The 14,545-nt window shown below is 39.9% G+C and overlaps 1 protein-coding gene across 3 annotated transcripts in view; it reads left to right on the forward strand.

The window, feature by feature from the left end:
• Positions 1-14,545, forward strand: part of LGR5 (leucine rich repeat containing G protein-coupled receptor 5) — a 121,702-nt gene that overhangs the window by 92,928 nt on the left and 14,229 nt on the right. For all 3 annotated transcript variants that reach the window (XM_034771466.1, XM_034771476.1, XM_034771486.1), the window contains exons 8-14: positions 2,838-2,909; positions 7,746-7,817; positions 7,914-7,982; positions 8,125-8,196; positions 11,017-11,082; positions 11,310-11,381; positions 12,099-12,170. In XM_034771466.1, coding sequence (XP_034627357.1) covers positions 2,838-2,909; positions 7,746-7,817; positions 7,914-7,982; positions 8,125-8,196; positions 11,017-11,082; positions 11,310-11,381; positions 12,099-12,170 — 495 coding nt within the window. The remainder of the gene's footprint in view (positions 1-2,837; positions 2,910-7,745; positions 7,818-7,913; positions 7,983-8,124; positions 8,197-11,016; positions 11,083-11,309; positions 11,382-12,098; positions 12,171-14,545) is intronic.

Here is a 14,545-nt window from a genome sequence, read left to right on the forward strand (position 1 = left end):
AAAAGAATTTTTGAGAGAGTATTCTTTTCTGGAACTTTATCCTTGAAATGCAGTATATCATAATAATAAAAGGACACTATCAATTTTGTTTCAGCTTCAAATGTGAGACTTGTTTCAAAAGGCGCAATGCCTGGGCTAGGAATTTCTGTTCACTCATAGGCATTTTGGAGAAATAGGGGAGTCATTTTTAACCTTATTTTAAACAGGGTTTTTTTCAGTGTAAACATTCGTGTGCAGTGTTGTAAACTGGAAAACTTATGGAAGCGTAGACATGGTTTGTAAAACAGACTAAAATCAAAGGTGAAACTGACCAGCCTAGATTAATTGTGCAAGTTAGTTGAATTGCAAAATAAGCAAACAGCTAGAAAGATACCAGTCAATTAGATTTCTTAAATTCTTTCTGTTTGAATGATCCACAATGTTAAAGATAGCACCAGCAGGCATTTTTTAAAACATAGATGATCACAGATGCACTGGGCCACTAAGGGTATGTCTACACTGCAATTAAAAACCCTCCGCTTGCCTGTGCCAGCTTGCAGGACATGGGCTAAGGGGCTGTTTAACTGTGGTGTAGACATTCCAGCTCAGGCTGGAGCCTGTATTCTAGGACCCTCCCACATCGCAAGGTCCTAGAGTCCAGACTCCAGCCTGAGCCCTAACATGTACACCACAATTAAACAGCCCCTGTGCCCAAGCCCCTTGGCCCAAGTCAGCTGGCACAGGCCAGCCACAGGTGTCTAATTGCAATGTAGACATACCCTTAGAGTGCTTCGTGTTGCCGTTGCCATACAAAGCAGATATAAAGCCAATTTAACAAGCTGCTTGGAAAATCCTTCAGAATCCCTAGGCAATGTAGGGTCAGCGCTGCAGCTCCTATGCCAACACTCCAGTTCTGGCATAGGGAACGTGGCCAGAGAGAAGGCATTGTGGCCATGGGCTACTAATCTACCTTATTCCCAGCTGCCATAATGGCCCCTTGACATAAAATACAATAGCTTGGAGGGGGTGGCATCTGCTGACCTCAGGATGGGGTAGCCACAAAGGTGATATCCAGATGTGTACTGAACAAATCCTGGCTGGCCCTGTGAATCTGGGGCACAGTTTTTATGATCAAGATGTCCCTTTAATATATTATTCTCTGGGCATAAAAATCTACATCGAAAAGTTGAAATTGTAAGTTTCTTAGAAAGTATTTGAAGCAAACTTCAGTAAAACCTGCCTTAATGACCACCTCTGAGACCACCTGTCACAAGCGACACCTTACAGATGCCATGGAACACCGCTGCTATCTGGTGTGCAAATCTTTAAAGAGAGACCGCTTCTGATAAGAGACCACTTTTGCTAACTCCCAGGAGTAGTTGCTCTTGGCGGGTTTTACTGTATATGTGTTGTGTAGCATCTTTTTGCTTCAGATTTTTGGCCTCTTTAGCATCAGATCTGCTAATATCAGTTTGTGTGGCTTCAGCCAGGGTGTTTTAGTCCCCTAAATTCAGTCTCTGCCTGTCTGGAGCATGAAATTGTACAGCACCAAGGCTCTCATTCACTTTAAGCATGTGTTTGAGTGCTTTGCTGGATTGGGACCCAAGAGCTCAGTAATATATCTCCAAGTGGTTACTGAGTACCCTCAGCTCCCATTGATTTAAATGGGAGCTGAGGGTACTCAGTACCTCATAGAAGGTGCTCAGCACCTAACAGGATCAAACATTGAGGCCTCAATCCTGCAAACACTTATGCACATGCTTAACTTTAAGCACATGAGTAGCCCCTTTGACATCAAAGGGACCACTCACAGGAGTAAAGTTAAGCACGTACATAAGTGGTTGCAGGACTGGGGCTTCAAAAGTTGCCTTGTAGTTCTCCCTGCGAGTTAAGGTAATGACACAAGTATACCTATATATTGATGAGGGACTAGTATTTTCCCTGAGCACTAGTAATGCCATTTCCTCAGCTAGTCTGCCATGCAGGGAGCAAAGGATTGATCTGGGGAATCCTGCTTGGTAGAGTCTAGGCCACTCAGCCAATCTGTATATTGGTTTTGAATTAAATAGTCTTCTGTTTTGGTTGTTGCTTAGAGCCCAACTGTGTATAGGCACATATTTTTGATTGCATGTGGTATATAGAAAGGAGTATAAATATAGAGTCTTGATTTTCTAGCCCAGTTACACAAGCAAGACAATTAGTTCAGTGAAATTGATAATCTGGTATTGGTACAAGTAATGACTGAGGGTTCTTGCATCCGTGAACAATTCAAGGCTTTCTAAATTTTTTAATTTAATCTGAGAAGCCTTTGACATAGTTCATGATTGAACTAACTAAAGTTTCTCACACAAATCATCATTGTTCATTTTGAAACCTTAGTTTGTTTTTAACAATGGCAGAATTACTCATATGAGTACAATGTAGTAATTAATTATGAGACAAAGAATTTGTCTCCTTTCTAGAAGGCAGTAAGTACATTGTACAGCTTGTACTTCTAATACTTCAATAAAGAAAGGCGTGTGGGAGGTTCAATGCATGGTATGTCATGACACAACATGTAAATTGATATATACACTATACATTCACATAAATCTAAATCATCCCAGAAACAAGGATGGTATTGGACAAGTATTGGGATGAAATGCTTTCCATTTTCAGTCTTAATCCAACTAACTGCGATGTCCACATTGACTAGAAAGCCGAAGACACCGTTGCTTGCAGCTACAGAGGTTTTTGATGAATTGTAATAGTTCTATGTTACTGTGAAAAACAGCCCAAAAATAATAAATGTTTTTAATGTATTACAGGTTTTACATTCACTCTTTTTGTTATTGTATAAAATATTGTTTTTTCCCCAGGGGATTTCATAGTAATAACATCAAATCAATACCTGAGCATGCATTTGTGGGCAATCCATCACTTATAACCATGTAAGTGGAAGCAGTTTACTTTGATATTTTGTATATCAAATGTGGAATTAAATACAATATTTCTGTGTGGTTTTCTAACTCATCTACAATGTAAAGGAGCATAATGTGAGTGCATTAGGTCTCCTACCTTTCAGGTCATTCAGTTTTCTTAGTACTCACACATTACTTGGAAAGAGAAATCATAACTTTCCATAGCCCTTGACCTTTTACTCAGGCTGCTATTTCTTATAACAGGGTAGCTGGCCCATTAAATGAAACTGGGATCAGGTCTCCTGTTCCAGTCCAGGTGCTCCCAGCTGGCCAATTAAGAGGGTGGGCAGTAAGTACCTGGGCACTATAAGAGGCCTGATTAGAAAGAGACCCTGTATGTCAGTTAGGGTAAGGGCAGGAGTTGAGAATGGCCAGAGATAGAAGATGATTCCTGGGAGAAAGCTGAAGGTAGGAGAGCAACAAGATAGGTTTGTTGGCTAGCATCCCTGAGGGCCTGGAGGACTGAAGGCAGGAGAGACAGAAGAGGAGGATGTCTGCTGGCTCTAAGCTGGAGCCAAGGGCCAGAGAACATTGAAGGAAGGGGGAGCAGCAGAGGGGCTTACCCACTGATATCTCATTGCTGGAGCACCGAACCTGAAAGAAATGTGAGAGAGCCCAGGGGAGTGAGGGGTACTGTATTTTGTTAATAAACTGTGACGGACTAGAGGGAAAGCTTCTGTGGAGTTACTGGAGACCCAAGATAAATAAATAAAAAACAGATTTTATTAGCAACTGTAGAAAGAGTGAGAAGAAATTGTGAAATAAAAAATAAAATACTCACCTTGATGCTTACTAAGGAAAGCTCTATCAGGACCAGGAGAATACTGATATAGTATAGCATTGCAGAAAGAGTCCTCTTGGTCTGACAGCTCAGAGTACCAGAAAAGCGCTGTCGTCTGTCTTTTAAGTCCCAGATCTCTGGACTTGTTTACAAAAACACTTCCTCGTTTATAGGAAGTCTCGCCCTGTACTTGCCTATACATCATTTCTAAAACCAAGCCAGGAAAAAACCTATCTGCATTTGCCCCAAATCTCATTTAAGTCATTGTTACTAGAAACACTTCCTCCTTCCATATTGTTAAGAGATGCCTTTTGTTAGTAAGTTATCGGACAGAGCTTTTGAGATCATTTGTACATTTTTTTTAAATGACAATTTTGTCAATAGTTAAAACAGTTCTTTGAAAACAAGCTATAAAGATGAAAGATATCTGGAATAGTTGAAGGTCATATTGGCTCATAACTTATACATCTGGACACAGCTATCCATCACAGATCAAACACAAGAAGAGGGTGAATGTTATTCTTTCAGTTCATAACTTCTGAAATTGAAAGATATGGAAACCTATTCATTGCCATACCAGAGCAGACCAGCCATTGGTCTAAGACATCTCCACATGCAAAGTCAGGCTCCCTTAGCATCAGGAGTCCAATGGCACAGATCACAAAAGAAAGTAAAACTATCATCTATATATTTGTAAAGCCTCTAATGTCAAAGAATCATAGAAATGTAGGGCTGGAAGGGACCTTGAAGTCATCAGCTCCAGTCCCTTCCCCTGAGGCAGGACCACAGAGCATGCCTGACAAGTGTTTGTACAACCTGTTCTGAAAAACGTCCAATGAAAGGAATTCCACAGCCTCCCTTGGAAGCCTTTTCCAGAACTTACCTATCCTTATAGTTACCAATTCTCCAATTTATAAAATGTGTGAATGACACCATCCTGCGGGGGAGTGCAAGCACCTGGGGGGACAGGATCAGAATTCAAAAAGACCTTGATAAACTGGAGAATTGGTCTGAAATCAACAAGATGAAATTCAGTAAAGGCAAGTGCAAAGTAGTACAGTTAGGAAGGAAAAATCAAGTTGACATCTACAAAATGGGGAATAACTGGCTAGGAGGTAGTACTGCTGAAGAGGAACTGGAGGTTATAATGGATCACAAATTGAATATGAGCCCCAGTGTGATGCAGCTGCAAAAAAGGCTACAATCAGTCTAGGGTGTAGGAAAGGGAGTTTTGTACATAAAACAGTGGGTAATTGTTCTGCTCTAGTTGGTACTGGTGAGGCCTCAGCTGGAGTACTGTATCCAGTTTTAGGCTCAGCACCTTAAGAAAGATGTAGACAAATTGGAGAGAGTCCAGAGGGGAGTAACAAACATGATAAAAAGTTTGGAAACCCTGACCTATGAGGACAGGTTAAAAAAACTGGGCATGTTTAGTCTTGAGAAAAGAAGAGTGAGGGGGAACCTGACAACAGTCTTCAAATTTGTTAAGGGTTGTTTTACAGAGGACGATGATCAATTGTTCTCCATGTCCACTGAAGGTAGGACAAGAAGTAATGGGCTTAATATGCAGCAAAGGAGATTTAGGTTAGATATTAGGAAAAACTTGCTAACTGTAAGGATATTTAAGTCCTGTAACAGGTTACCAAGGGAGGTTGCTGAGTCCCTTTAGGAGTGCTGGAACAATTTGTACAGTGGGGTGCTGAGAGTCATTGAACCAAACTGTAAACTTTGTATATGATGGAAACCACTTCAAACCAGGGGGTGCAGTAGCACCCCTAGTTCCAGCACCTATGGACCCTGTCATTGCATGTTTTTAAGACCAGGTTAGACAAACAGATCTGTAGCATGCAAGGTCTTGGAAAAAATGTTGAAGGAGAAAGTAGTTAAGGACATTGAGGTCAATGGTAATTGGGACAAAATACAACATGGTTTTACAAAAGGTAGATCATGCCAAACCAACCTGATCTCCTTCTTTGAGAAGGTAACAGATTTTTTAGACAAAGGAAACGCAGTGGATCTAATTTACCTCGATTTCAGTAAGGCGTTTGATACGGTTCCACATGGGGAATTATTAGCTAAATTGGAAAAGATGGGGATCAATATGAAAATTGAAAGGTGGATAAGGAACTGGTTAAAGGGGAGACTACAATGTGTCATACTGAAAGGTGAACTGTCAGGTCGGAAGGAGGTTACTAGTGGACTTCCTCAGGGATCGGTTTTGGGACCAATCTTATTTAATCTTTTTATTACTGACCTTGGCACAAAAAGTGGGAATGTACTAATAAAGTTTGCAGATGACACAAAGCTGGGAGGTATTGCTAATACAGAGAAGGACCGGAATATTATACAGGAAGATCTGGATGACCTTGTAAACTGGAGTAATAGGAATAGGATGAAATTTAATAGTGAAAAGTGCAAGGTCATGCATTTAGGGATTAATAACAAGAATTTTGGTTATAAATTGGGGATACATCAGTTGGAAGTAACAGAGGAGAAGAAGAACCTCGGAGTATTGGTTGATCACAAGATGACTATGAGCCGCCAATGTGATATGGCCATTAAAAAAGCTAATGCGGTCTTGGGATGCATCAGGCGAGGTATTTCCAGTAAAGATAAGGAGGTGTTAATACCGTTATACAAGGCACTGGTGAGACCTCATCTGGAATATTGTGTGCAGTTCTGGTCTCTCGTGTTTAAGAAGGATGAATTCAAACTGGAACAGGTACAGAGAAGGGCTACTAGGATGATCTGAGGAATGGAAAACCTGTCTTATGAAAGGAGACTCAAAGAGCTTGGCTTGTTTAGCCTAACCAAAAGAAGGCTGAGGGGAGATATGATTGCTCTTTAAAAATATATCAGAGGGATAAATATCAGGGAGGGAGAGGAATTATTTAAGCTTAGTACCAATGTGGACACAAGAACAAATGGCTATAAACTGGACATTAGGAAGTTTAGACTTGAAATTAGATGAAGGTTTCTAACCATTAGAGGAGTAAAGTTCTGGAATAGCCTTCCAAGGAGAGTAATGGGGGCAAAAGACATATCTGGCTTCAAGACTAAGCTTGATAAGTTTATGGAGGGGATGGTATGATGGGGTAGCCTAATTTTGGCAATTAATTGATCTTTGATTATTAGCAGGTAAATATGCCCAATGTTCTGTGATGGGATGTTAGATGGGGTGGGATCGGAGTTACTACAGAGAATTCTTTCCTGCGTGCTGGATGGGGTAGAGTCTTGCCAACATGCTCAGGGTTTAACTGATCGCCATATTTGGGGTCGTGAAGGAATTTTCCTCCAGGGCAGATTGGCAGAGGCCCTGGAGGTTTTTCACCTTCCTCTGCAGCGTGGGGCATGGGTGACTTGCTGGAGGATTCTCTGCACCTTGAGGTCTTTAAACCACAATTTGAGGACTTCAATAACTCAGGCATAGGTTAGGGGTTTGTTACAGGAGTGGGTGGGTGAGATTCTGTGGCCTGCGTTGTGCAGGAGGTCAGACTAGATTATCATAATGGTCCCTTCTGACCTTAAAGTTTATGAGTCTATAACACCTGTCTGGGATGGTCTAGATATATTTGGTTCTGCCTCAGCATGGGGAGAAGGACTAGATGGCATCTTGAGGTCCCTTCCAGCCCTGCATTTCTATGATTCTATGAAATTCCCTTTTCTAGGAATCTTGTACCATAAACCTGTCAATGGTCCATAACCGAATAGTGCTCATCTTGGACCTCATGCCAGTGTAAATTTGTGAGGTAAATGCTACATTTGGAATAAAGAAGGACACACTTTTGTGGCAGATTAGTTTTAAAACCAAGAAAATGGTGGCTGCTAGAAGATACCAAGGTATTTGGAATATAGTCTTGATGAAGATGGATTAATGGGCAGAATGAAAATGAGATCTTCAAAGCTGACGGAAATATACAATTTATCACATGGAACTTACCACCACATGTGTAGTGTGCTTTGCCTATTTATAATTATTCAGAGTAGTATCTTGCATATTAAAATGACTGTTTCTCTTTTTGCAGTCATTTCTATGACAACCCTATCCAGCTTGTGGGACAGTCTGCTTTTCAACATCTACCAGAACTCAGAACCCTGTATGTTTTTACTTCTTTAAAACCTCTTTGTCTATTGTACTTCTAAGATTGTCCTGTAGTTTCCTTTCAATAATGATACTGTGTTTTTAACTCTAGGACTTTAAATAGTGCTTCACAAATAACTGAGTTTCCTGATCTGACTGGAACTACAAGTCTGGAAAGTTTGTAAGTGTTAGACAAATACCCCACTCAACCCAGTAATATTTTTTAGATCTTGACTTGTTTTAAGGATCTATCCTTTTACTAAGCATTTATTTTGTAAGCTTTAAGTAAAATAAAATAATCTTTGTATTGTTTACTTTTACAGGACACTTACAGGAGCACAGGTCACCTCTCTTCCCAAAGTAGCTTGTGATCAGCTACCTAATCTTCAAGTGCTGTACGTTTCAGTAAGGGTGATAACATCATGTTAATGCAGGAGTATAAGGGCTGAATCAAGTGATTTGTGATATTGGAACAATCCACTTATGATTAACTAGCAGTTGTATGGTACCACTGGTAGCATTGTGCTAGATAATCTACAGACATGTAAAAAGATGATAGTCCCTTCCCCAGAGAACTCACAATCTACATGTCAATCAGGATTTCCCTTACATGAAGGAAGGAGACAAACATTTTTTATATCATACATTTTTAGGAAAGCATAAAACAACTCATGATACTCCTTAAAAACATCAAAAGAGGGGACATCCAGGACAGATTTGAGACTTGATTTGCATTTATTATCTCTTCTATGGTAGTTTCCTTTAGAATGGTCCAATCTTGGATTCATTACTCAAGCAGATATCCCACTGAAGTGAAAGGGAGATATACATGAGTAAAGACTGCAGATATGCGTCTTTATTATGTATATCTCTTTAGTTTATTTCTCTACCAGGCATATCTATTTGACTGAAATTTGAAGCAGTCTGTTCCTGGGCTATGTGGGGGCATAATTTTTATACTAATAAACCAATATGTTATTTTATCATGGAAGTATACCACAGAGTAAGCTTAATCTCTAACAAAAGTAATCAATCTGTCTACTTCTTTGTGAATCGGCCAACAGCACTTTAAGTATTACCTCACTATGAATGTATTCGGTATTAGTTCTGTTGGCCAACAGTGAAATATCACTAATTATAACACATTATTTGAGTACCAATGTGGATGTCATGAACGTTTCCAGAAAAATTACTTTCAGTTAATGGACTAGAAAATTCATTTCCAGAACATTAAGGCCCAAACACAGAGCTTGCACTGATGACAATGGGAATTTTGCACATAGATTGTGGTCAATGTATGGCTCATACTAACCTCTAAATAAGCTTGGAAGGATTCAATTTTTATCGATAAGTGTCAGGAAAAATCAGTTTCACCATGCAACTGAAAAAAAATATTTCAACTGATGATAATCAAAATTTACAGATAGGCAAAGTAAGAAAAATGCTGCTTGCAAACTTATTAGAGGCTGTCATTAAATAATTATTGTCTGAGATTCCCACAATTTCCTGCCACTATGAAAATTTAAATAGATAAAAATAAAAAAAACGTAAACCCCAAAATTTCATGCAACTGCGATATTTAAATTGATAACATTGAAAAAATGCTTTAAAATTTCTGTCTGAAAATTGTGTGGCTTTTGTAGTTAGAAGTATTACTCATGTTACTATAATTGAAAGGTGTTGGGCGGGGGAACTCTCTTTTCCTATGTTTATTTTGCATTCAACAACAATTTGTGTGCAGTCAGTTTCATTATTTTTGCTGTATAATCAGTTAGGCCCTGATTCTACAAAGACGTATCCACATCTTTAACTTACCACACTGAGAGGATTGGCCCCAATATGACTAATCACAGTGCAGAAAATTAAACATACACCTAAGCCTGTGCAGGATTATGACCTTCATCAGTTTCTCCCTTCCTGAAAAGACCCTTATAAATATCAGCAAAGGAACAGAAAAACCCAATTTTGTGGTGCTCGATCCAAAACTGGAATGTTTTCAATTATTTTTAAAAATTCAAGTTGACAAGTGTTCTTTTAAGAGGAGAAAACTGAAGTTAATATATGGTAGCATAGGCATATTGTTTACATACATAAGCACAGACTACTTTTCCATACCCACATTTGTTCTTCACATTAGTTTAGAAGCCTTCAACCCACCTGAATCATCCTCTGGCATATGTGACTAGCACAATAAAGGATCTGTCAACAGGACATGTTCAGGCTGTCTTCCCCGCAAGAACAGAATGCATACACTTATGGTAGCCTGTGCACAAAGTAAAAGAGTAAGATACTAAATCAAAAATATGCTGTCATATACTTAACTTGTTTTTACAATGCAAGCATAGAATGAATAGTTGAAATTCCATCTTCAAAACAAGTGCAAACAGAATTAAAATGTCTTTTAAGAAAGCAAAACAGATTTGCAATTGCATAGAGATGAGCCAGTTTTTAAAAATTAGACTCAGACATGAAAATGTATTACTTCATTAATTGTTAGGGTTACAAAACATGTCCTTTGTCTCTGTTTTCTATCTACCTATAGGTCTAGTCCCATACTCTTTACACAGGCGAAACTGCTACTGAGGTTGATGTGTGTTTCCCCTGAGCAAAGGAGTACAGGATGGGGCTCTATTACTCTGTTTCTTTCTTCTTTTTTACAATTTCTGCAAATTACCCTGGCTTGTTTTTGATTAGTTAGATTATACTATAAATCAGTCCAGATGTTTCAGTTATTCTGTAATTTGTTGAGTTTTGGCTCAAGTTTTTTCAGCTTTTTTTTCCTTTGTAGTGATTGATTTCAAAGTTAGTTCTTTTTTTTTGTTTTAAACCACTTCCCTCAGCTAAAGATATAGCAGCTCTAAGGGTCACGGGCAAGATTATTTAATTTAAAATGTCGTCTGGAAAGCTGATTAAATTTCAGTATGATTATAACTAGAAAGTTTAGGGTCTTCTCTGTCAAAATCTAAATAGTCTCATTTAGTAGATTATTTTAAGTAATTAAAATAAGTATAACAGTTAAATGTTGGTGAACATTTAAGTCTGTGATCTAAATCCAGTAATATAGATAAATGTACTTCCAAGATCTCTACTCTGAAAGACTCAGAAGTTTACATTTGGGCCAGGGAATTCTCAAATATAGCAAACGGGGGGAAATGCTATTTTTTTTAATCACAGCACCATAGAGCTTTACCTCTTTAATACCCTCTCTATTGCAGGGATCTGTCTTACAATCTGCTACAAGATTTACCCTGTTTTACTGCTTGCAAAAAACTTCAGAAAATGTAAGTATGCGAAAACCCATAAAATGCCTATAAAGATAAATCTAAATACACAAAGTAGCGTGGAGGTCATTAATCCAGTTACTGCTGACACATTTGGTGATGTCTGACGTAGCCTCAACATGTGTCTTCTGATTTAAAATCTGGATCCATAACACACATAAACACTGTCTAAAATTCTCCAAATGTTATGTTCTTTGAAGCCAATGAGTGTCTTATTTCCATTGTAGTGACTTACATCATAATGAAATCTATGAAATCAAGGCCGACACATTTCAGCAGCTGGTTGCCCTGCGCTCTTTGTGAGTACAGCCATCATAGCTATTTACCTTGGTTCTCAGAAACATAGGAGCTTGCACTTTCACAGTACCTGCCCCTCAACATTTGTTTCCATTGTTCCACTTTGATCATTCAGCTCACTAAGTTATATTTGCCAAAGTAAAATAAACATTTTGAAGTTGAGCATTTCCAGCAATGAATTCACAGCTGTAAATGTATAGCTGTAATAGCTGCTACTCTTAAACATTTCTGAAGATGTGGGAAAGTACTGAGTCAGTACTATTTGCATGTATACACAACAGTCAACTGTAGAAAGCTGTGTGGGTTTTTCCCTATAGAAGACGGTATTAAAAAAATTGGTCCCAATCCTGCAAATTCTCACTCCCATAAGTAGTCCTTCCTCACATGAGCACTCCCACTGAAGTCAGTAGCAGTGGTGTTCTGAGCACAGATCATTCATGTAAATGTTTGCAAGACCAAGCCCATAGATTGTTTATAACATAGATTGCAAGGATTTTGAAACTGGTGTCATTTTCATAATTAATTGACTTTAACGCATTTAAAACAGGATGAAAGACATTTCACTATAAGATATACATGATCCCAATAAATATAGCAGCCTATTGAAAGTATTTGGATGTAACATATACCTTTTTGATATTTAGGTATCGTAATCAAGTGCCCGAAATCTTCCAAATACATTCAGAGGGTATGTAATTCTCTACTCACTTTTCTTGTAGGGATTTAGCTTGGAACAAAATTGCAGTTATTCACCCCAACGCATTCTCCTCTTTACCATCCCTGATCAAACTGTGAGTATTTACTTATTTAAGTAATTTTTTTCATACTTTTTGTTGCAAAGGCATGCACTCTTTATAATTTGGGGGCCTGGTCAGCAGAAATTCTGGTTCTACAGACTGTGACTCTATGCCTAATCCTTCTGGGCTATTGAACACTCTCTCTAGATTTTTGCTTTTTCACATCTCCGCCATTCACATAAATCTTATAGGAAATAACTTCCACTCATGACTGTCTACGAAAACTAGCTAACCCTAATGATGCTGGGTGTTTGGAGCATGTCGGCATGTCCCACTTTTCTTTTTTTTCCAGTGTGCTAGTGGTTTTATCCCTTGTAGCTGAGACCAGCAGTGTTTTCAGTTATTTTTAGAATATTTGCAGCATCAGGAATAAGGATTTGAATCACAGTTAAACAGGGCACTGTCTTAGTAACTGTTCTAACTTTGTTTCAGCAATATTAATGTGATGCAAAAGTATGCTTTATTAGTAACTGTCACCACTAATAGCTTAGTGGTCTAAGCATCAGATGCCCAGTTTTGCAGTCCTCACTCACAATTAGTTCCAAGTTTTTATTAACTTTCATCTGCCTCCCACTGCACCTGGAATACCTCTTTAAGGAGACTCCTTAGGGCAATGGGTCACTGGGGAAATGCTAGTAGCATGGCTACATTGAAGCCACACAGAAGCCGAGATAATGAGGGGCACTGGGGACAAAGTGCTTGCACCTCCGTAAGGCTGCCTCACATGGTTTTCCCAGGATCCACTGATTTTACAGGCAATCTCCCCCATCTTTTTTTGTGGGTGGGCAAAGTTTCCTTTCGCAATGGAATGACTGGGAGGCAAGTCTCTGGAAGGGGAATCCCACATATATCTCTTTCACTGGCAATTAAGGGTTTCCCATGCAGGAGAGCATGATCGAGGCCTGAGAAATGGATCAGGGATCACACTGAGTAATTTTAGCCAGTACATTGCCAAACAATCAGAGAGGCTTGCAGAAAAATGTCCTTTAACACAGTCAGATGGAGGTCCAATAGTAGCAGAAGACTTGGAGCGAAATCCTGACCCTACTGAAGTCAATGAAAGTTTTGCCATTCACTTGACTAAGACCAGGAATTCACCCCTGGTATTTAAATATGTTGCTGCTGGCATCTCCCATATTGTTAAACATGTACCTAGTACTTCTGTAGGAGCCACTCATTTCCACTAACATTCCAGTAAGCAGCCACCTGGACAGTAACAATTCTGTGTATCCTTGAAAGTGGCAGCAGTTACATGAGCTTCTGACCCTCCACTCTCCTTCCTGCCTGTTGACCAAATAAAAAGCAGGGACATTTGTGGGGGAATGAATGAGGATGGTGGAGAAATGGGAAGAAAAAGGAAGATCTGTGACACAGTACCATAAAGGGCAGTCACAGCCTCTTCTCTGACTCCAGTTCAGCTCCTACCCTCCTTACTTTCTTACCCAGGCCACTCACCCCCACATTACTTCACTCATCCACAGTCAACTCTGCCAACCCCAATCATCCCCCTTCAGTTCAGAACCCCTCTCTTCAAGGCCCCGCAGTTTCTTTCTCTAACCCTGTCCCCTCATCCCAGAAGCCCCCTTCCACCATCCTCTCACCTAACCTCACTCGGCTGAGAATCCTTCACATTCACACACTGTCCTCCCCAACTTTCCCACAACTCAGACTTCCTGCAGGTCTCATCCTCCTCTCCCGCCCCCTCCTCAGGCATACCATTCTCTCAGAACTCCCCACTGTAGCTCTAAACCTGTCCCCCACCCGACTTGCCTCAGACTCAACAGACATACACACCCCAGCACCGCAGAGACCACTCTCCATCTCACTTGTCTCAAACCCTATCCCTTTCCATCCCACTCAGTGTCGCTCAAAACCCATCCCTATCTATTGCTAGATCTGGAGAAGCAGGGGCAGAGGCAGCAGGGACAGAATGTGGCTGGTATTGGTGCTGAAAGCCACAGAACTTGCCTCTGTGGGGATAACCTGAATTAGCTGTTGAAATCCCTACCCTGATGGGCTCCTTTCTGCAGCCTGACAGCCATCTCCCCCGGCCAAGAGCTCCCCCGTGGCACCAGCCGGTACTGCACCTTGCAATAGCACTATCGCATGGCTGTACTACACCATGTCTATAGCATCGCTGCCAGACAGCTTCTTTCATGTGACAATGATAAATAATCACAGGTCCACTTTCTAACACAGAACAAGGTAGTTTATTAGAAGAAAGAAAATAGTGTTCTTGCTAAAGCTCATACTCACTCTCTGCTTCATGTGGCGCTTCTGCCTAGAATCTCCTATGTCTTGGTTTGGTTTTAAAGAAAAAGTACATGTGTTCTCATAATCCCTAGTAACCAGTCGGTCCTGCTCAAAGG

The sequence above is a fragment of the Trachemys scripta genome, chromosome 1 (genome assembly GCF_013100865.1).
Source record: "Trachemys scripta elegans isolate TJP31775 chromosome 1, CAS_Tse_1.0, whole genome shotgun sequence".
Classification (NCBI taxonomy): Eukaryota; Metazoa; Chordata; order Testudines; family Emydidae; genus Trachemys; species Trachemys scripta.